The sequence below is a fragment of the Mauremys mutica genome, chromosome 14 (genome assembly GCF_020497125.1).
Source record: "Mauremys mutica isolate MM-2020 ecotype Southern chromosome 14, ASM2049712v1, whole genome shotgun sequence".
Taxonomy (NCBI): Eukaryota; Metazoa; Chordata; order Testudines; family Geoemydidae; genus Mauremys; species Mauremys mutica.
The window spans coordinates 22,832,048-22,853,500 of NC_059085.1; the positions used below are offsets into that span (position 1 = coordinate 22,832,048).

At 41.8% G+C, this 21,453-nt stretch overlaps 1 protein-coding gene across 2 annotated transcripts; it reads left to right on the plus strand.

Moving 5' to 3' along the window:
• The first annotated feature begins 2 nt into the window (after positions 1-2).
• C14H16orf87 (chromosome 14 C16orf87 homolog) lies at positions 3-20,127 on the plus strand. Of its 2 annotated transcripts, XM_044987638.1 has the most exons (5): positions 3-301; positions 12,925-13,021; positions 15,146-15,328; positions 16,834-16,907; positions 19,600-20,127. In XM_044987638.1, exons 1-4 carry the CDS (start codon positions 236-238, stop codon positions 16,866-16,868), a joined length of 381 nt encoding a protein of 126 aa, XP_044843573.1. In that variant the 5' UTR covers positions 3-235; the 3' UTR covers positions 16,869-16,907; positions 19,600-20,127. The 2 variants fall into 2 exon arrangements, with proteins under 2 accessions (XP_044843573.1, XP_044843572.1); XM_044987637.1 differs by lacking the exon at positions 16,834-16,907 and having other exon boundaries at positions 5-301; positions 19,600-20,124.
• Positions 20,128-21,453: the final 1,326 nt, after the last annotated feature.

Genomic DNA, 21,453 nt, shown 5'->3' on the forward strand with positions numbered 1-21,453 from the left:
GGGGGTGGGGCTTGCTGACGGCAGGGAGGAGAGTGACGCGGGAGCGCTTGGGGCCGAGAGTTCGCGGCAGTGGGCGCGGGCGCGAGCCGGGTCCTAAGGTCGCGCGGGCGAGAGTGTACTTGCCTGGGCGGCCGCGTGAGGTGTGTGGCGCGCGCCGCGCCGGCCGGTCGGCCGGCCAGCCCCGCGTTCCATCGGGGGCGGGGCGGCCGCTCTCCCCCCAGCAGCAGCCAGGAGCATGTCCTCGAGTAGGGCCAAGAAAGTGAAGATGGCCACCAAGTCCTGCCCGGAGTGCGACCAGCAGGTGAGACCTCCGCTGGGCAAGGGGCACCGAGCCTGCCCCGTTCAGCCCCACCGTAAGGGAGAAGCCCGCGCAGTGCTGCTTTCCTTACCCCAAAGCTCTGCAGCATCCTGCACATGTCCCTCAGGCAGGGGCTTGGCAGGGGAAAAGACTTGCACCTTTGCAATCCCTGCTTGCCTCTATTATTTAATAAAACGTCCTCCAGAACCGATGCGTTTATAACTGCAGCGCTTTAGGGTTTGCAAGGTTGTTTTGGGACGGGGCATGCCATTACTTTGCTATTTATCTGGAGCGTTGTGCTCTGGGAGCTGAGAAAAGTGGCTCTTAGGAGAGCTGGGGGACACAGAGTGAGGTTGGGGAAAAGGGATTATTAAAATAATCCAAAACTCTTTTTTTGCACTTTGCATCCACTTACAAACTGGGATTCTGTTAGTAACACAGTGAAGCTTAGATGGTGGGAAAAGGGATTCTGATACCACAAGAACCTGGTTCACCTTTCTTAACGAAAATCTTATTTATTCAGTAATTGCTTCTAACCTCATAATTCATCATTATTCATTAATCCCATTGAAAGTCTGCTTTGCCCTCTCCTTGCATGGCAGAGGCATGTTCAATGTACTTATCCTGACAGACCTTTTACTTAGTTGGACTGGGTTCAGAAGGTCACAGCCTTTTTCCACATGCTGCTTCCACTCGCCTTAAGCTTGGTCGCTTTGTGTTCCACAACAAGGACTTCCTTACTGAACATAATGTTTTTAATGCTCTCTGTTGCTTCTGTCCACTCTCCAGTTCTTGATAGCTAGAGTAGTCATCTCTTGACTTTCTGAATTACAGCATTGACTAGATGTTGAACCTTCGCAAGGTTAATTCAGGAAGTTTCTCTGTGGCCCAGATGCATTCAGCTGTGAAAAAGATGAGCTAGCTTCCTGAGTTTAAAGTAAAGTCACTTCTAAACGGTGCTTAATTCTGAGCCAGTGTTTAAGTGCAATATGGCCGTTGCCTTTCTAGTCTTTATCTGGAATCCCATCTGAATGTTTTGAAGTATTTATTAGCATTATAGAGTTGTATTATGCAGAAGGCTTTTCTGAAGAATATAGAATTATTTACACTTAGGATATTAGTAACTTTTAAACAATTTATTAACTGTACAAATACAACTTTGCCCTTGGATGATTAATACTGTACTCTCAAATGTGTGATACTGATTCAGTAGCTTTCTCCCCCTTTGCTGCAGTTTACCAGCTTGAGACCTTAATCAAAAGGATTTCTAGTATAGTGTGACTCAGATCTGTAGGGAGTTTTGTGAGCTACTGCTCCACAGATTGATCAACTGTTACTGGTGTATTGCCCTGTGGATGAACTGTATTGCAACAGCATTAAAAATTACATAGCAAAAATAATAAAATTGGATTATTACCATTTTATTTCTAACTAACTTGTCCTTATTTATGCTATTTACCATTTACATAGCACTAATTTTGAACAATGAAAATGACTAGTCAATTTCACTCTTTCCTAATCCACTGGGAAAGCTCTACAAGAGACTGTTTGTTTAAATTAAAACAATCTATTCTAATAATGTTTCTATTTCATATTAGATCCTATAAAACTCTAACAAATTTATTTTTAGGCCTGTATTATCGGACGGTGTCCTATTTTTATTTATGAAAATAAAGAAAAATTTTAAATTGTTTGACAGTTAACTGTTGATTTGCTTATTCTTGCCTGGCTTCTACTTTCAATAGACTTGTATTAGCTTTAAGGCATTTCTGTTCCTCCTCAAGACTTGTTTGGAAGGCTAGGCTTTTTGGGATATGCTTTCATATTTATATCTTGACTTTAGTAAAGCTTTTGATACTGTCTCGCATGACCATCTCATAAACAAACTAGGGAAATGCAACCTAGATGGAGCCACTGTAAGGTGGGTACAAAACTGGCTGGAAAACGGTTCCCAGAGAGAGTTATCAGTGGGTCACAGTCATGCTGGAAGGGCATAACAAATGGGGTCCCACAGGGGTCAGTTCTGGGTCTGGTTCTGTTCAATATCTTCATCAATGATTTAGATAATGGCATAGAGAGCATAGTTACAAAGTTTGCAGACGATACCAAGATGGGAGGGGCAGTAAGTGCTTTGGAGGATAGAATTAAAATTCGAAACGATCTGGACAAACTAGAGAAATGGTCTGAAGTAAAAAGGATGAAATTCAATAAGGACCAATGCAAAGTACTCCATTTAGGGAGGAACAATCAGTTGCACACATACAAAATGGGAAATGACTGCCTAGGAAGGTGTGCTGTGGAAAGGGATCTGGGGGCCATAGTGGACCACAAACCAAATATGAGTCAACAGTGTAACACGGTTGCAAAAAAAAAAAGCGAACATCATTCTGGGATGTATTTAACAGAAGTTTTGTAAGCAAGACACGAGAAGTAGTTCTTCCGCTCTGCTCCAACTAAAGTATTGTGTCCAGTTCTGGGTGCCACATTTCAGGAAAGATGTGGACAAATTGGAGAAAGTCCAGAGAAGAGCAACAAAAATGATTAAAGGTTTAGAAAACATGACCTATGAAGGAAGATTGAAAAAATTGGGTTTGTTTAGTCTGGAGAAGAGAAGACTGAGATAATGATAACAGTTTTCAGGTCCAGTCCTATGATTCTGTGAGTCATGAGAGACGATATCGGAAAGTAACTGAAATACTTCTCTGTTGGATTATATCTACTAAAGGACAACCTATGCTAAATGCTCAATTACTGAGGGACAATCTACGCTGATTCCCATATTTGCTTTCTACAACCAACTCTATATAACTTTTCATGAGTGATATACCTGAATATTTGGAGTCTAATATCTAAACTCTGTCGTTAAATGTATTGACCTAAATTTGGGTTACTGCAGATTATATACTGTATTTTTTTTCTGATTTTTTAAACCAATTTTTGTACTAATCTGAGCACTACACCCAGATGTACAGACACTGTTTCCTTAACCTGTTGTGATAGACCCAGGCCAGTTGGGAACAGCAGAGTAGTAGAAGGGAGATATACTGGCTACTGGATAAGCAGTTATCTGTTCCCTGAGCAACCAGGCTAATGAGAACACCTGACTCCAATTAACCTGCTAAGAGTCAGGTGAGGCTGTTAAGCACCTGACTCTAATTAGGTCCCTCTGATGCTATAAAAGGGCTCACTCCAGTCAGGCCAGGGGGAGCCAGGGAGACCAGAGAAGAGGAAGTGCGTGTGTGTGAGGAGCTGGGACCAAGAGGCGCAAGGAGCTGAGTGAGAGGGTGTGCTGCTGGAGGACTGAGGAGTTACAAGCGTTATCAGACACCAGGAGGAAGGTCCTGTGGTGAGGATAAAGAAGGTGTTTGGAGGAGGCCATAGAGAAGTGGCACAGGGAGTTGTAGCTGTCATGCAGCTGTTACAGGAGGCACTATAGACAGCTGCAATTCACAGGGCCCTGGGCTGGAACCTGGAGTAGAGGGTGGGCCCGGGTTCCCCCCAAACCTCCCAACTCCTGATCAGACACAGGAGGAGTTGTCCCAGACTGTGGGTTCCACCAGAGGGGAAGATCTCTGAGGCGAGCAAATCCGCCAATAAGTGCAGGACCCACCAAGGTAGAGGAGGAACTTTGTTACACTGTGTATTATGTCATTTTAACATTAGCTTTAATACAAAAAAATTAATATGAGCATTGCTTGCAAATGCTGACATGTTCAACTTGTCATTAAATTTTGTTTCTGGAAGAAGCAAGTAACATGCTCAGTTCTTGTCCTGGGTGATGAAAGAAGAAATTAAAATGAATAAAGGTATTTCAGTATAAGACTTCTTGCAATCTAATATTGTTGTGGGCTTATGATGCTATAAGAGCAAGTAAGTAATTTGTTTTGTTTTTAAAAAGGTGCTGCTAATCTAATTTCATTCTGCTCTTTCAGCCTAAAGTAAAGTATGCATGTGTCTGAATAGAATTTCTGTGCTAGGCTCTTCCTGCTGCTAGCATGGAATTACATGCATCTGTGCTGTCCCAGCCCAAAGGCTGCTAGAGTGGTCTGATTGTTTCTCAGTGCTCCAGAACCCTTGTGCCAAATCCTGGCACACAGTAGAAGAAACTAAAATTCTTGCCTTAGCACCAATGGAACCCACAGCTTTATATGTAAGTGGCTAGGTTATATATTCCCCAGAATAGTCACCCACAACTATCTGTCAGTCCTTCCATAGAGGAAGTTCTCATGTCGGGGTGTTGGTGGGCAGTCAGGCTGTGCTACTAGTTCTCTACTACTCTCAGAACAGGGGTGTTGAGGAATATTCCCAGAATTCTGTGCTACCAGTAATGTGTGTGTGGAACTTTCATGGAAATAGTTAAATTCAAACTCTTGAGGCGATTTAGTATATTGACTGCATACACTTTAAGTGTAAGAACTCGCTTAGAACCACTCACCATATGTGGTGTTAAAACAAAGTAAAACCCACATAGTTGAGTAAATCAGGGAGCCCAAGGCAAATGGTGTTAATAGGATGAAACAAAGAACAGATTAATTTTTAATAGTTGTTGTGCAAATGAATTAAATAAAAATTTGGCATAGAATAATAGGTAGGGTATGGTCCTGCAAAATCTGACTGTTATTGGGGGATGGATTCACTACGTATTATTAATAAGCATTCACAGCATTTTAACCCGTATTTCGCACTTTTCTTTCAAAGATGTATGAGCCCAGCATTTCTTTGAAAAGCGACTATGTAAAAATTCAACCTGTACTTATATTCAAAATCGTCTAGTATCATTTTCCCTTTAAGCTCTCCTCCCCCCCCACCCAAAAAAAAAAGTCCTTTAGGCAGAGACTAAGTCTGAAAAGGTGAATATCAGAGAGATTGGAGTGATCAAAAGCAGAGTAGAATGGAAAACTTGTGCTGTCTTAGCTATAACTTCAGATATCAATCATTCAGCTATATCTAAAAAGAAATATATTATTTTGGTTCTTTGTCTGACAACTGTGCTGCAATACCATCAGCTTATTAAATGCAAACACAGTCTCTGGACGGTTAGTCAATTTTTGGGGTGGGCCAAACCTTGTGTACAAAAAGTCTTACCATTAAAGTTAAATCGTCAATCTAAAAATCACACTTGCTCTGAATTTTTTTGCCTGTTTCTCTTAATTGTGACACTTAAGATTACTATAATTGAACAATTATCAAAATTATTTTTTAAATTTTATGCATTTGGCAGCATTTTCAGTATGGTCAGTATATCTCTTGTGTAATCAGTTTCCTTTTGTTTGTGTGGGTCTTTTATGCAATAATTTGGGAGAGACATTTTTGTAAAAATGATTAGAAAATTACAAAAATTGGCAGAGGTACTGGTGGTAGAAGCAGCAACTGAAACTACAGTGGAGTTGCATCTTACGCAGGGGTTAGGTTCGAAAGTCAGTGTGTAAGGCGAAAATCGCGTATAGTCAAAATTACCCTTGAAAATCCCTTAAATCACCCATAAAGTACAGTATACTATACAAGGTTTTGTGTATACAACCCTGTACAGTAATATGTATAATGTATACAGTAATGTACAGTATATAATAGAGTACATATGCAAAATATAATTTTACAATACTGTATTTTTAATTACAGGGGGTAATTACAGGGGGTTGTCAGGGCTTGATGTCAATCCAGGAAACAGAGGTGACAGAGAGCTTGGGTGATGGAGAGCAAGTCGTAGACAAAGTGGTTGGCTCTGGCTCAGCTCGAGAAGTTGATTGCGTAGGCTCATCTGCTGCTGGCTGTTTTTCCTTGAAAAACATGGTGATCGGCAACTGTCGCTGTTGTTTCTTGAGCTGCTCAAACATTTCTTGATACGGTCTCAAATAGTCCATAATACTATGTGTGGTCTTGAGGCTTCGTTGCATAGAGGGATCGTCAGGGGCAGCTCCAGGCTCCAGCACGTCAAGCGCGTGCTTGGGGCGGCATGCCGCGGGGGGCGCTCTGCCGGTCACCGGGAGGGCGGCAGGCGGCTCCGGCGGACCTCCCGCAGGAGGGTCCGCTGGTCCCGCGGGTTCGGTGGAGCATCCGCAGGCACGCCTGCGGGAGGTCCACCGGAGCCGCGGGACCGGCGACTGGCAGAGGGCCCCCTGCGGCATGCCGCCGTGCTGGGGGCGGCGAAATGGCTAGAGCCGCCCCTGGGAATCGTATTCAGAAATTAAATCATTCAAGTGTTTCGCTGCTTGGAACACTTCAGCAAATTTGTGAACTTGCTGGCTCTTCCTGTTCGTCGTTGTCATCTTTGTCTTCTGTAGACAATTTTTATCAGTTCCTCTAACTCTTTGTTAGTCAATCTTTCTCTATGGCTCTCAATTAATTCTTCAATTTCTTCCTCAAGGATGTCGACAAAGCCATCACCACCCACTTGCCTGGCCACCTGAACAATGCGTTTCACTTCTTTGTCAATGGTCGTGAAACCCTTAAAATCATTTACACATTCTTTCCATAGGTTTTGCCAACATGCATTGACTGTTTCAGGCTTGATTGCATCCATTGCCTGTTTAATATAAGTGATGCAATCGGCAATGTTGAAGGACTTCCAACACTCCATCACATTAAGATTGGGATCAGCATCCATAGTGCTAAGTAGCCATGAGAACGTAAGCCTCGTATACATGGCCTTGAAACAGCAAATCACGCCTTGGTCGAGAGGATGGAGGTGGTATTGGGGGGGAGAAAGATGACTTCAACATTGTTATGTGCAAACCGGAGGGTGGCCAGGAGCATTGTCTACAATCAGCAACACTTTAAAGTCAAGTCCTTTCTCTTCGAGGTACCGCTTGACCTCCGGAATGAAACACTTGTGGAACCAATCCAGAAATAATGCTGCCGTCACCCTAGCCTTTTTATTTGATTGCCAAAACACAGATAGGAGATTTTTGTTCTTGCCTTTTAGGGCACGGGGATTTGCAGCCCTGTAGAGCAAGCCCAGCTTTATTAAATGCCCAGCCACATTGCCACAAACAACACAGTCACACGGTCTTTAGCTGCTTTGAAGCCAGGGGCTTGTCTTTCTGATTTTGAAATGTAAGTGCGGTTGGGCATTTTTTTCCAGAAGAGCCCAGTCTCGTCAGCATTAAATATTTGTTCCGGAAGATAGCCCTTTTCTTCTATTATTTTCTTTAATTGTTCGGGGCTTTTGCTGCCTCTTCATTGGCAAATGCAGCTTCACCAGTAGTCTGCACGTTTTTGAGGTTGAAGCGGTTCCTAAAACTGTTAAGCCAACCTTGGCTGGCTTTGAATTCCTTCTCATCAGAAGGCTGTCCCTTTTTGGCAGGAGGTTTGAACAGCGCGTAGAGGCTAAGAGCCTTTTCTCGCAACGTGTTGCCATTGATAGGCACACGTTTACGATTCATGTCTTTCAGCCATACATTGAATGCCTTTTCAGTCTTCAGTAAAGTCTTATCATGCACCTGGCTGGTCACCTTAGCAGTTATTGGAGCACTTGATGCCACGGTTTGATGAATTTCTCTCTCTTGAATCTTGATGGCACGGATGCTAGATTCGTTGCAGCCATATTTACGCGCCATGTTGGAGACCGACATACTGTCTCTCAATAAGTCCAACACAACCAGTTTTTCCTCCAGCGTTGGAGCACCAGATGAAGTAGTTGGCTTGCGTTTAGGGGCCATGTTGTACGAAAAATACGTATCTTTAAACACTAGAATCACACTCAGCGCGGTGAGATGCTCACACTATGAGAGGCACGCTGGAACTGAGACCGACTGAGGGAACAGCAGATTCACGTCTCCCATCTCACGTTCACTCTGGGGCATATGCTCAGTGGGTGGAGTCCCCCGCACTATTTACGGGTACACCTCTACCTCGATATAACGCTGTCCGCGGGAGCCAAAAAATCTTACCGCGTTATAGGTGAAACAGCGCTATATCGAACTTGCTTTGATCCACCAGAGTGCGCAGCCCCGCCTTCCCCGGAGTGCTGCTTTACCACGTTATATCCAAATTCATGTTATATCGGGTCGCATTATATCGAGGTAGAGGTGTATCTTGTTCTTTTTCTTTGCCAAGCGCGTATAGTTGAATTTGTATAAGTTAAATGCGCGTATGATGTGACTTGCTTGTACTTAACTCTTTTGAAATTGTTTAGGTTTCAAGTTGTCCATTTTACCACTCTTTGGAAGTATAACAGATAGAAACAATAGAAAAAAATTCAAATTTTCAGTAACCATCTGATGCTGCCTTCTCAAAACTTGGTTACATGTGCAAAACAACAGTTATAGCCATGTATATCCTAATACCAAAGGCTTGGTAAAAGCAAGTTTTGAGAATTATTTTTTGGTTTGGGGAAATAGTGTAGTCTCAGTTGTCTCTAGAAGGACGGTATTCTTGAACACTTTGAATTTACATTTTTTTAAAATTTCATATGGGGTTTCTCCAGATCAAAGTGTGAGGTATAAACAGAAGTGATCAATTGCTAAGTCTAAATTACATGAGGATGATGATGCCCAAGAGTACAGCAAAGGAAACCAACTGCCACGTGGCCTCCAACAATCTTAGACTAAAACAATTATTGTTTAAAAATAGTATTTATGTAGGCTCTACAAAAAGATCAAATCTGGTGCTCCCTTTACTGGTTCTGCAGCATTTGCAGCTATTCCAAGATATATGTTCCCGTTTGATGTGGCAAATGAACAAGTAAGCAAAACAAGGACTTGCTGAATTTAACTTTTAAGTTTTAATAGAACTACCTTACAGTTGTCTGGATGAGATCAGATGTTGCACAATGGAAAAGGATTAAAATATGTATGAACATTTATTTGTAAACTTCTGGGACAGTTTTACAGAGAATGCAGCTTTCTAAAACAGTGTGTGCGGTTGAGGGTTACATTTAAAAACGATGATGACGAAAAGGAAAGTACCTGCTAGGATTGTGTTCCTTTAAAAGAATAAAACTTAAATCATTGCCTGGTTTACTCAGAAAAAGATGTGAGTTGAACATAAAAATAATGCAAGCCATTCATTCTGAGGTATTCCTCAGTTCCACACTTTTAATATAAAAACATAACCAACTGCGTTTTGAATGAGCTTCATTGCTTATTAGTTAAGTGAACTGTTTGTGAATTGCACTGAAAAAATGCTTTTCTTAAATGTGACGTCCTTATAAACTTGTGAAGTGAAGCACAGAAAATGTAACAGTGCTACAGAAAGCAGCAACACAGTTTGTGTGGTCTGTATAGCAGGAGAATTCTCCTTTGTATGTACTAGTTTGGTTATGGCATTTGTTTTTCTGTTAGAAGCACGCTTAAATTGGTTTCCTGTGTATCTGGTAAAGTGTAAACAGTAACCTTGTGTTATACTTTCATTATTTCATGGTCTTAGTAAGCAGCAGCAAACCTGAAGAGATTTGTCTCAATGTTTTTGACATGGTTAGGACTTCTGTTTTTTTCTTCTGTGCAGTATTCTGCATTAACACTGTTTTTGTTTGAATGTTAATTTCCTCCAAATCTTTTTTAGTTTCCTCTGTGTTTTTAGTCCTTTACTTAACTTTGTCTTGATACAGACATAATCAAAGCAGCACAATGCATTCCTAATTGACTTCTAAAGCCATGATTTGCAAAATGTTTAATGTAGATGATGAGCTTTGGTAACTTTTTCTGTTCTTTTTTTAATTGTTGAAGGAAATAATTTTTGGTAACTTCTTTTTTAATAAGGAAGGAATACACTTCTGTCCTTGTAGCTGTAAGCATTCTAGAACTTCCCCATATCATTCTAAATTCTTCCATATTGCATATGGTTACCATACGTCCAGATTATCCCGGACATGTCTGGATTTTTGGGTTTTAAATAGCCGTCCGGGAGGGCTTCGTAAAAATGTAAAAAGGTCCGGGATTTCCCTCCCAATGCAGAGCGTGGCATGGCTGACAGAACGACTGGGCCAGATTGAGCCGCTCGCATCGGGGCCTCCAGCAGCCAGAGCCCCTCCCCTGCTCCCCCACAGCCTCAGCGCACTGCACTAGCAGTGCTCTGGGAGGGAGGGGGCCGGGGGGGCTGTACACGCCGCAGGGGAGCGCGACAGTGTGTCTGGCTCCACGCGGAGCCCGACACGCTGTTCTGAGTGGCATGATAAGAGGGCTGGGGCGTTGGAGAAGCGGCAGGAGGTCCCAGGGGGCAATCAGGGGACAGGGAGCGGGGGGGTGAATGAGTCGGGGGTTCTGGGGGGGGCTGTCAAGGGGCAGGGGTGTGGATAGGAGTCAGGGCAGTCAGGGGACAGGTAGGGGGTGGGGTCCTGGGGGGGCAGTTGGGGGGAGGTCTCAGGAGGGGGCAGTCAGGGACAAAGAGAAGGGAGGCTTAGATAGGGGGTGGGGTCCCGGAGCGCGGTTAGGGGCAGGGGTCCCAGAGGGGACGATCAGGGGACAAAGAGCAGGTGGGCTTGGATGGATTGGGGGTTCTGTGGGGGGGCAGTTGGGGGTGGGAAGTGGGAGGGAGTGGATAGGGGGTGGGGCTACCCCCCATGGAATGTCCTCTTTTTTGAAAGTTCAGCTATGGTAACCCTAATATTGCAAGTATTCAGCCAGATGGGGTAGTGCTGGATTTCCTCTAGAATTTGCCAACCTGCTTTTAGTTGGTATCACTCAACAATATTCCCTTCTCTCTAAGGGTCTGGAGGGACTGAATGTGGATGCAGAGCACTAATACAAAATAGCTGTGACAGCCTGAAGTGTGCTTCCATAATGTACCCTGCACCTTTCACATTTTTAAACTTATTGCTAGTAAATACCTGGGCTGAGGGATGAATTGGATGAGGATTCTTGGAGCTTAGTTCCACTGCAATCATGTTTATAACTCCTAAACTTATTATGAAACAGGTGGATAAAAATCAATGATTTTTTTTATTTAAATTGGATTTTTTGATAAAATAGGTTTTTCCCCCTCAAAAAGCATCTAAAATAGTTTTAATTAAGATACATTATAGCGCAAAGATATCTCATCATGAAATAGGGATTATTAATTCTATAGACAATATATTCATGTCATGTTTTAAGAAAAGTTTTGTAAATGAGTTCATGGATTAGGGACCCAAATTTATGGGGCTTCAGGGGCTTTTGTATAGATTATTTAGGTTACTCTTTCTATCTACCCGATGGGACTCAGTGCTCGGTCTAGAAGATACCAAGAGAGATGCTTAGTTTTGCAGTTCTCAAACTATGGATTTGTGTCTCCAAAGATAACATGCTTGTTAACAGAAAAAATGTTTTGAAATAAATAATATATGGAGGTGAGAAATAACAGACCTCAACCCTATTGTCTCGCTGCAAATTTGTGTAGAGAGAGTCAATCCCTTACCTCTCTCTAAAAGTGCAAAGTTTCAAAAAGTTCAATTAATAGAAGATTGTTGGGGGCAGAATAGATTTGGGCAAGGAGAAGTCTGGAGATAAATGTGAAGGGAGGGACAGGCAGTGGAAACAAAAGTGAAACTGTTTGAGCAGCATATTCCACAAGTCTTGAGGTCAGTGTAGCCTTCATATGATTTGAGATCTCCCATACCATTCTCTCACTAGAAGGGAAAACCTATAATGGCAGCAGGCCATAAAAGAGACCCAGTTTGGGAATAAGAACCATTCAAGAAATATATGTTTGATGATGATGTTTTAAAGAAAGTCACACCAGTGAACTGGTGGAAGTCACTTTAGCACTTGGATTCAGAGACTGTTGAAGTGATAATCTCACTTTAAACAGCAGTAGCTTCTTCTGCCGGTGTAGAAAGAATATTTTCTTCCTTTGGACTAATTCATTCCAAATTGAAAAATTGTTTGGAACCAGAAAAAGCAGGAAAACTTGTTTTTCTTTTCTAGATTATGAACAAACAGGAAAATGAAGATTTCAGAGGTCTGAGTTAGCTGCAGAAGCCAATATTTTAAGTTTCTCACGTTGACCTGCCTGACAGTCAATTTTTTTTTTAAATTTCATTTAACTATTTTAGTTAAAAACAATTTTAACAAAAATGAACCTGATTTAAAAAAACTTGAATGTTTTTAACGAAATTCAAAAATTCATATGCTTGTTTTGTTAAAATATTATGTTTGCTGTTAATGAAAAAATCCAGAATACATAACAATTTAAATGTCTGTCTGGTATGTTCTCCTCCTAATACAGCATTGCAAGAAAATCCTCCAAATATTAATGATTAACCTGTTGAATTGGAGATCATAAATATCTGCTTAAATTACCTTTGGTAAATGAAATAACCAAACAATCATTCATTTTCTGATATTGCTGTAAAATTAATCTGAAAAGTTTTCAAAGTAAATCACTTTAAAAATGTATAATGTGTACATTTTAAAAATGAAACCTACATCTATCTCTGAGTTGTGATGAACATGTATTAAGGTTATAACAACAAACAAGAATGCACTTTTATGTAGAAATCCATGATTAAATTGAATCTTCCTGACTAGTGATTTAAACTACCCTGTTATGAAACTTTATGAACTGCACAATAACATGGAATACTGTTTGGGGTATAAACAAAATGTAAAGAATATCTTGGAGGTCACATGTGCCTTGTATTTGGGATTTTTTTTCTTAACAGAGCAACTCTTGTGATATTTCAAAATCTTATTTTCCCCACTTTCTTTCAGGTTCCTGTTGCATGCAAATCGTGCCCTTGTGGCTACATATTTATTAGTCGAAAGCTCTTGCATGCCAGACGTGCTGAGAAATCACCACCCACTGCAGGTAAATCTTACTGAGGGGCTTTCCCTTTCATATTTTTGCTTTGGAAGAAAAAAATGAAGAGCATGTGAGGTCTCCTGTGTTATAAACTTGGACTTTTGTCAGTTCTTCTTTCCTTTACACTGGGGCAAGGCAGACTTTAAATGCAAGTTAATCTTTCACAATCTGTGAAAGACAAAATGTGGTGTTTTTGCAGCCTTACTTGGGTGGTAGTGACATTTTATTCATTGTTTATCTTTTAGCTGCTTACTTATTCACCATGCAAATATAATACCCTAAAGAAAGCTTTCTGTTAATCCTACTTAGAAGATAAATGCCCAGAGAAGCCAGATTTCATAGCACTTGATGACTGAAACTTGTTTTGTTCAAAAGTAAATTCCTATTTTCCTTTTTTTTTTTTTTTTGAGTTGCATTGAATTTATTAACTCAATCCTGAAATAGCAGAATGTCATTTAACGCTTTGTATAACACGGTATTTTGGAAGAACTTAAACTAAAAGCTACTTAAGATGTTCTTTTTAAAGTATGCAGTAAAATAAAAAAATGTATTTTCTCAAATTCAAGGCTTTCTGCTGATGTATATGCAAAGGAATCAGTTGGATGCTTTCTAACATGAGTCATGTTCTCCCTTATGTTCTTTATTAATGGTTTGCCTACCACTAATAGGACATTAGTCAGAACAAATCCCCTTCAGGGAAGATCCCAAAAGAATCTGATTTAGAATTGTAGAAGTTCTTCACTTACAAGATTTACAGGATCAGAATAGATTGTATAGTTAATTTAATTTGAAGAGAAAATGTTCCAGTTGTCAGCTTTAGGAAAATATAAAGTGATGATGTCAGACATGTTGATTGTTGCAAGCTAGAGGCAGTGGGCTTGTTTTGGAAGGTGTGATTGGTATTTTTTCCATTCGTTAGCTAATGGTTGATAAATGAAACTAGTTACCAACCGGTTAGATGCATTAAAGGCTTTATTATGATTATGCAAGGCTCTTGTGTAATTCCAGTGTGAAAGTCAATGAATATATCTGGCTCTCCTGTCAAATATATTCACAAGCTATATCGTGCTATCTAGCTGTGGCATATGTCCAGTCTGCAGTAAATTGGGAGGTGGGACAAAAGGAAAGTAGTAGAATGAGGTCCAACTGATAAATACCAAAAACTCTCGGGTGCAAAATTTGGAAGCTTTTTCCCATGTGAAAAGTGTGATGGCAGCTTAAATAAGGCTGAGTACAGACTACAGCTTAAGTCGGTACAAGCTCTGTCACTAAGAGGTGTGAATAAGCCACCCCCCTGAGTGACGTAAGTTACACTGACCTAAGCACTGGTGTGGACAGTGCTATGTCGGTGGGAGAGCTTCTCCCGCCAACGTAGTTACCACCACCACAGGGGCTGAAGTAATTAAATTGACAGGAGAGCTCTCTCTCATCCACTTAGAGCATCTGCACTAGCAGCGCCGCTGTAAGCTCTGAAGTGTAGCCACAGCCTGTCTCTTTACAGCCCCTAACAGAATGAGACCTGATGGTAGTTGGAGCCTCTAGGTGCTGCTGTAGTAAATACTGAGTGTACAGTTGAATTGGTGTCTTCTGCTGAATTGTATAATATGAGAATGGTTTCAGGAGCGAGGGCAAAACAAAAAATAAAGATTTAGTGTTTGCCTCTTTATCCATTTCTTAATAGTATTTGGGAACACCTGGAATGAGAGCAGCGACTTTCAGCACATCAGAAGTGATACATCAGGAACATTTGAAAACTGATCTGTGCAGTTAGTTTCACTAACTTAAGAACTAAGCATTTCCTATGCACTGTGTTGCTAATAGATGCTCCTTATTAGTTGCAAAATGCTATATAAATGTTGTCATAATTAAGACTTGATCTTTGTGATCAAAAAATGAGGTATGTCTGTGCATTTGCCTGAAACAACTTCCTCAACGCTCAGCTCAGCTCAGAGGATGTTGTGCAGATGCAGTCAAGTGTTGTGAACTGCTTGAGAGGTGTCTACTGTGCAGGAACTAATCATTCTTGTTAAGAGATCTAAGGAAAGAGGTGGAGTGGGGAAAGAGCTGAGACTGAGTAACTACAAAGACATGAAAGCAACCCTAAAATGTTCTCTCTATTCATTTATACAGAAAACAAGAGTGAGGCCAAAAGGAGACGAACAGAGAGAGTTAAGCGAGAGAAGATAAATTCTGCAGTAAATAAAGACTTAGAAAACAGAAAAAGGTCCAGATCTAACAGCCATTCAGATCATAGCAGACGGGGACGAGGAAGACCTAAGAGTGCCTCAGCCAAAAAGAATGAGGAAGAAAGAGGTATGAGAATTAGAAAACCTATTTGGGGAAAGTTATTTTTGTTTTTTGGGGATTTTTTGAATGGTATGCTATCATTAACCCAACCGGTGACATGTTTTAGGCTCTGTCTACACTATGCTTCCGTTGTTAAAACTTTTGTTGCTCAGAGGTATGAAAAAAACACACCTGAATGACAAAAGTTTTAACAACTAAAAGCTCTGGTGTGGACAGTGCTTCGTCAGCGGGAGACACTCTCCTGGTGACGAAGCTACTGCCCCTCTCTCGGGGTGGTTTTATTTTGTCTCCTGGAGAGCTGTCTCCTGGCAACAGATAGTGGCTACACTGCCACCTTACAATGGTGTGGCTGCAGCGGCACAACTCTGCCATTGTAAAATGTGCAGTGTAGACACAGCCTTAGTTCAGTAGTGGGTTCTCTGTAACTTGAAGTCTTTAAGTCATGATTTAAGGACTTGAGTAACTCAGTTGAGGCTGGGGGTCTATTACAGGAGTGGATGGAGTGGGTGGGTGAGGTTCTGTGGCCTGGTGCAGTGTGCAGGAGGTCAAACTAGAAGATGATCATGATGGTCCCTTGTGACCTTAAAGCCTATGAGAAGGAAGAAAAAATGTTTCATGCTGTAGTGACTTAGTTTTTCTATCCAGACCAACACTTGGGTAATGTTATGTATGGGATGGCTAACTCGTTTCCTTCAGAGAAGCAAGAACTGTTGCAAACATCTGCTTCTGATGAGATCCAGTGGTCCTTCATAGACTTCTAAGCATAAGCAGGTTGTCTGCAGGGGTCAGAGAGGATTTCCTCCTTCCTGCTGTCTCCATGATGAACCTTTACACAGCTGACCACATTGATTCATTTTTCTCTGAAGCAGCCGGTGTAAGTCACTGCTAGAAGTAGGATACTGGGCTATGTCAGATATTCATACTCTCCTTAATACTGAGTGTGTGTTGAACATCTCACAGCTAGTTCTCTTCAGATGCTCTTGGTTCACATGGTACTTCAGAAAAGATAAGGGTGCTCCAAGTGAGGGTGCCAAATGAATTGGTGTTAGGATTTTATAGTATTTCTTGAATTTGAGGGAAAACACGTACCCACTCCTTATACGCCACAGTGACAAATTAGGCTGCTCTGCTTATTTATCAAAGAAAATAATACAGTCAGGATTGCTAAGGAGCAATTGGACAGAAATAGCAAGAGCTTCTTGACAAACTATTATGACCTGTCTTGTATCATACTTCTGATAGTAATAATAATAATAGAGGGTGGGGGTTTTCAAAAGCGGTCACTTGGGAGCACAAGTCCTGTTGTCTTTTAACTTTTAAAAACCCACCCTCAATTTATCTTGTGTTGGATAAATTGTCCTGGTCTCCATGCTTAACAACACTATGTAAGATATCAAATATGCACATCTCTAAGTAGTTCCCAGCCCTTTACTGTGCATCTTTGTGGCTGTGCCTCTTGGAACTGCTGGTACCAAGAACCTGTTGGCATTTCATTTACCTTTTATTTTTAGAGGAATTTCACTGGGCCATAAAAACTTCATCCTGAAGCTTGGCGTACAAATATGAGGATTTGGAGAAGAAATATGTAAGGGAAAATTTGCTCTTTTAGAACATCCAGAACTTTCATTTAAAATTACTTGTGTAAAAAGCACTTTTGGAAGCTCACCATACTGGTCTGTTTTTCTGTGCTGTTGTAACTTCAAAACCTTATCTCTGAGTTTGGGGGGCTGGACATAAGTCCATATTATGCAATAGGCCTTTTTAGGTCTTTTCAAACTTAAATATTTTGTCTTCACTGTGAAAACAAAAGAACTGCTTTTTCATAGTGATTTCACTGTTGTGTGTGTTTTGTTTTTTTTAATTCCTTATCCAAAACTCACTGGAATTTTGGTTCTAGAAATGGCAGGCCATTTCTTGTGTTTGAAGAGAACACATTGCTAGGCCCTGCAAAGGGGATGTGTTGCTGTTTCATTGATATAGTTGAAATCCTGGTGGAATTCCTCAAGGGCTTCTTTTCCATGTGTCATTACACAAATTAAAAACTATTTCCCCATGCTAATTTTCCCCCTTACTGTTACTCACACTTTCTTGTCGACTGTTTGAAATGGGCCATCCTGCTTACCGCTACAAAAGTTATCTTCCCTCCTGCTGACAATAGCCCATTTTAATTGATTTGTCTTGTTAGAGTTGGTAAGGCAACCCTCATCTTTTCATGGTGTGTGGTGTGTGTGTGTGTGTGTGTGTAATATACAATCTTCCTACTGTATTTTCCACTCCATGCATCTGATGAAGTGGGTTTAGCCCACGAAAGCTTATGCCCAAATAAAATTTGTTAGTTTCTAAGATGCCACAAGTACTCCTCGTTCATTTTATTTTGTATATTTTGAATACATAAATCTCCTGCCATGCTTAGCAAAAAGGAGTTGGAAGAAACCCAGAAATGCTTCTCTGAAGATGTTGACAATTTTGGATGTCTGAGCTTGTTTGGGTTAGAGTAGTGTGAAACAGGAAAAAAAAATGGCAGCAAGCCAGAAATCTGAAAAGTATTTCATACAGAATAATTAGCACTTACAATGCTTTCTTCTGGAACAGTGTACAGAAATGCTTCTGGTGTCCCTGTGATCTGTTTTTATAAATGGCGGGAGTGAGGAACTAAGGCAGGGAGAGAGAAAGTGGCTCCCCAAAGCCACATGGAGGGAAGAGCTGTTGGTATAGCTCTGGTTCTTAGCTCCTGACTTCAAGCTGAATGCAGCAGATGGTATTGCCTCTCACCTCACCAGGGATCCAGCTGAAGTGACTTGTATTCCCAAGATTGAATGTGTTTCGAATTCTAGTACAGAACTAAAACAACCTTCTCATAGCTTTGCATTAGAACATCTGTGCTGGCTTTTGATATTCCAAGTACCTCACTAAGCAAGCTCCTGGGTAGTGAAATGTGGGAAGCATAGTTGTGTAGGTGCTTTGAGGTTGCTAAATAGCTTTCAACAGACTTTAATGTTCAGCCGTTGAGTGGGGAGAAAAGACGAGAAAGGCAAAGTCTTTAATCCTGATGGTTAAGGATTTGCCCACTCTTCTCATTTAAGTTCATGATGAAATGACAAATGGTTCCAGACTGAAATCTAAATACTGATTGTGTCTGGACACCATTATATACTTACAGGGACACTGGTAGGTTAAAATAGGCCAAACTTTAAACCTCTGCAGTGGTGATCCCCCTTAGCTGTGAGCCCCATTCCCAGTCCTCTAGAAATACCCACGTGAGGGAGCTCTAAGTGGGTGACGTTAGGGGATCTCTGTGGATTCCCTCATGGAGTGCTAGACTACCCATGTATGCTCTCCTTCCTGCAGTGCATGTTAGCCCCTGCTCAGCCTCGCTTAGCCCTTTCTGGCTACTTGACAAAAAGCAGCTGATGAAAGAGCTTCTGTAATGCTGAGCAATTATCAGGGAGGAGCTCTAGGGGTAGACTGTGTGGGTGGGGTGCTGAATTAAAAGAGGTGGCTGTGACAGAGCTCTCATTTTATGGACCTTATGTGTGCCACAGGAAAGCCCTGCAGGGTTGGAGCGCTGCGGCAGGTGAGCTCCCTGATGGTTCACTCTTGCACTTAAGTGACCCACCTGCAGCCCCCTCCACTCTCAGTTGGCTTGTCTGGGTGAAGCAGGATCCCTGGGGTGTTAACATGTCCCATGTCAGGAAAAGGCTAGTGTTCCTGAAGTGCTAGAAGTCTGAAACTCCTAATGGAGCTTTGAGTCGTAAGTCTTGGGTTCTTCTCTTGGCTCTGACACTAATTTGCTCAGTGATCTTGGACAATTTACTTAACCTTTCAGCATCTCACTCTCCTACCTATACTAGAGGGAAAGAACTATCCTACTTCTTACTGGTGTTGAAGCCTTCGTTTTGTAATACATCGTTTGTCCTGTCATGAAAGTTGCTATTTAAATGTAACATGTAGAGAGTTGTCTTTCCCCTGGAGGAAGAAGCATTAGGCAGCATTAACTACTCTCTCATTTGTGTGTTAGGAGTCATTCATATGATGTTAGGCTGAGTCGTCATTTCTTGTTACTGAAGACTAGGCATTTGTGTCATATTTTCAGATTTGATTCAGTGACTTCTTTTCCCTGACGGGAGCTGCTTGTCTTTAATACCACTTTTCAATACTAATATGTTGTCCCATATTATTGTTATAATTTAATATCTGTGTAACTTGTATACGAACTTGTGATGCAGGAGCTGGAGAAAAGCTTTTGTTTCATAGTGACTTTTCTTCTTCTTCTACAGAGAAACAAGACAAAGAAGTTGACATGTATGCTAACCTTTCAGATGAGAAGGCTTTCGTGTTTTCAGTGGCCTTGGCGGAAATAAACAGAAAAATTATCAATCAAAGACTTATTCTCTAACTCATCAGCACAATCTGACTTAATTGTATGCAGTATGGCTGGCATATTTCCAAGGTGTCATGGACTCCCGGGAGGCATATTGTTTTCATCAACCAGGACCATAGCTTTTCCTTGTTAAAACTGCTGCTGTTTTGGAGCTCACAGACTTTTGTGTGTCTGCACATCAGCAAGAAGCAACATTGTCAACATTTTAGTTCGTTATGCCTTGGAGACTAATGCTTGATGAATGCACCGAGAAAATGCACCATTTCCAGAGCACTTCGTTAGATTTGCTGCCCAGAAATGCAATATTTTAAATACTTTCCAAAAGAATGATTTTCTTTTTAAAACGAAATATATTTCAGATTTTTCAACTATATTACTGTTTACATATGTACAGTTCATCTAACCTTTTAATAAATTGATATTCTGATATTTTATTGAATTGGAAATTAAGTACATTTGTAACAGGACTTATTTAAGATGTCTTGATCTTATTTTCCTTTTAATTTAAGAACCGTTACTCATTTTGAAGATGGTTCTGGACAGTTATTTTGATCAATAGTTCTGGTTGTTCATTTTATAGATTTAATGGGGTTAAGCATGGAAGCAAAGCAGTTCCTTTCTCAGGATCACCTTGCATGGTGACTCATGTTCCATATGAACTCTCCTTAGTACAGAGTTCGCTTTATATAGTATTTTCTTTTTAACTCGGATATGCCTTTCTGAGCCTGATTCCTTAAATTTAGCAGAGTCAAGCAGCTGAAGTCCTAAAGTAATAATTTTGTACCTGGTAGCTGCCAGCTGCATCTCCTTTACTTGGTAATGATCCAAGGGCATCAGAGCATTCCCAAAAATGAGGGGACAAGGGTCCAGGTGCTCTGGAGGCCCCACCCCTGCCCCTCTTTTTCCCCCGGATGCCACAGTGGGATCGGGAAACCTCCCCCCCCCGCCGCCCAGGGTGGGGTGGGGCCAAAAGCAGCCCACTGCTTGTTTCCCAGCACCCCAAGACTCCCGCCCCAGGGCAGATGGAGGGACCCAGGCTCCCCACAGATGCCTGCGTGGTTCTCCCTGACCTGGCTCTGGCTGCAGCACAGGGCCTTGGAGCTGCACGGGCAGCTGTGGGGAGCCAGTGCGGAGTCATGGACCCTCCATCTACACCTGCCTTGGGCTAGGCGGGGAGCCAGGACAGGGACATGGGCCAGGGGTTGCTCTCAGCCCCCTCGTACCGCAAGCAGGTGGAGGGTCTGTGTGGCTCCCACAACTGCCCAGTCTTCCCAGCCAGGCTTCACCACCTGCTGGCCTGATCAGGGGTTGAGGCCTCTGGGGGGAAGAGGAAGGGAAGTGGGCAGGGTCTGCTGTGGGGGAAAGGTGGCCAGGCCTGTCCACTTTCAAAGGGTGGGAGGGCTATGGCCCCTTCTTCCCCCTTTGTTTCAGCGGCACTGTAAGCATCTTTCCCACCCTTTCCCTTTCCCTTGTTATTGCTAAGGAGAGAACATAGGTATTCTATGGTGCAGGCAAACCACTAGATTCTCTTTAGTTTGTATTTCTAGAAAGAACAGAGACAAGGTGGGTGAGATTATCTTCTATTGGACCGACAAAAATATTACCTCACCCACCTTGTGTCTCTAATCTCCTGGGACCAAGAAGGCTACAACAACACTGCATACTAGAATGAACAGATTCACTCGTTATCTTAAGCTGGTACCTGTTACCCGAGTTTAAATTCTATTTTTGTAGTCAGTCATTTGTGTGC

Bases quoted from the DNA above. Each gene is read 5' to 3' on its own strand.
- C14H16orf87 (XM_044987637.1), top strand. From the start codon at position 236: ATGTCCTCGAGTAGGGCCAAGAAAGTGAAGATGGCCACCAAGTCCTGC. The intron at 13,022-15,145 runs GTAAATCTTACT...TCATTTATACAG, and splicing joins GAAATCACCACCCACTGCAG to AAAACAAGAGTGAGGCCAAA. The intron at 15,329-19,599 runs GTATGAGAATTA...CTTCTTCTACAG, and splicing joins AAAGAATGAGGAAGAAAGAG to AGAAACAAGACAAAGAAGTT.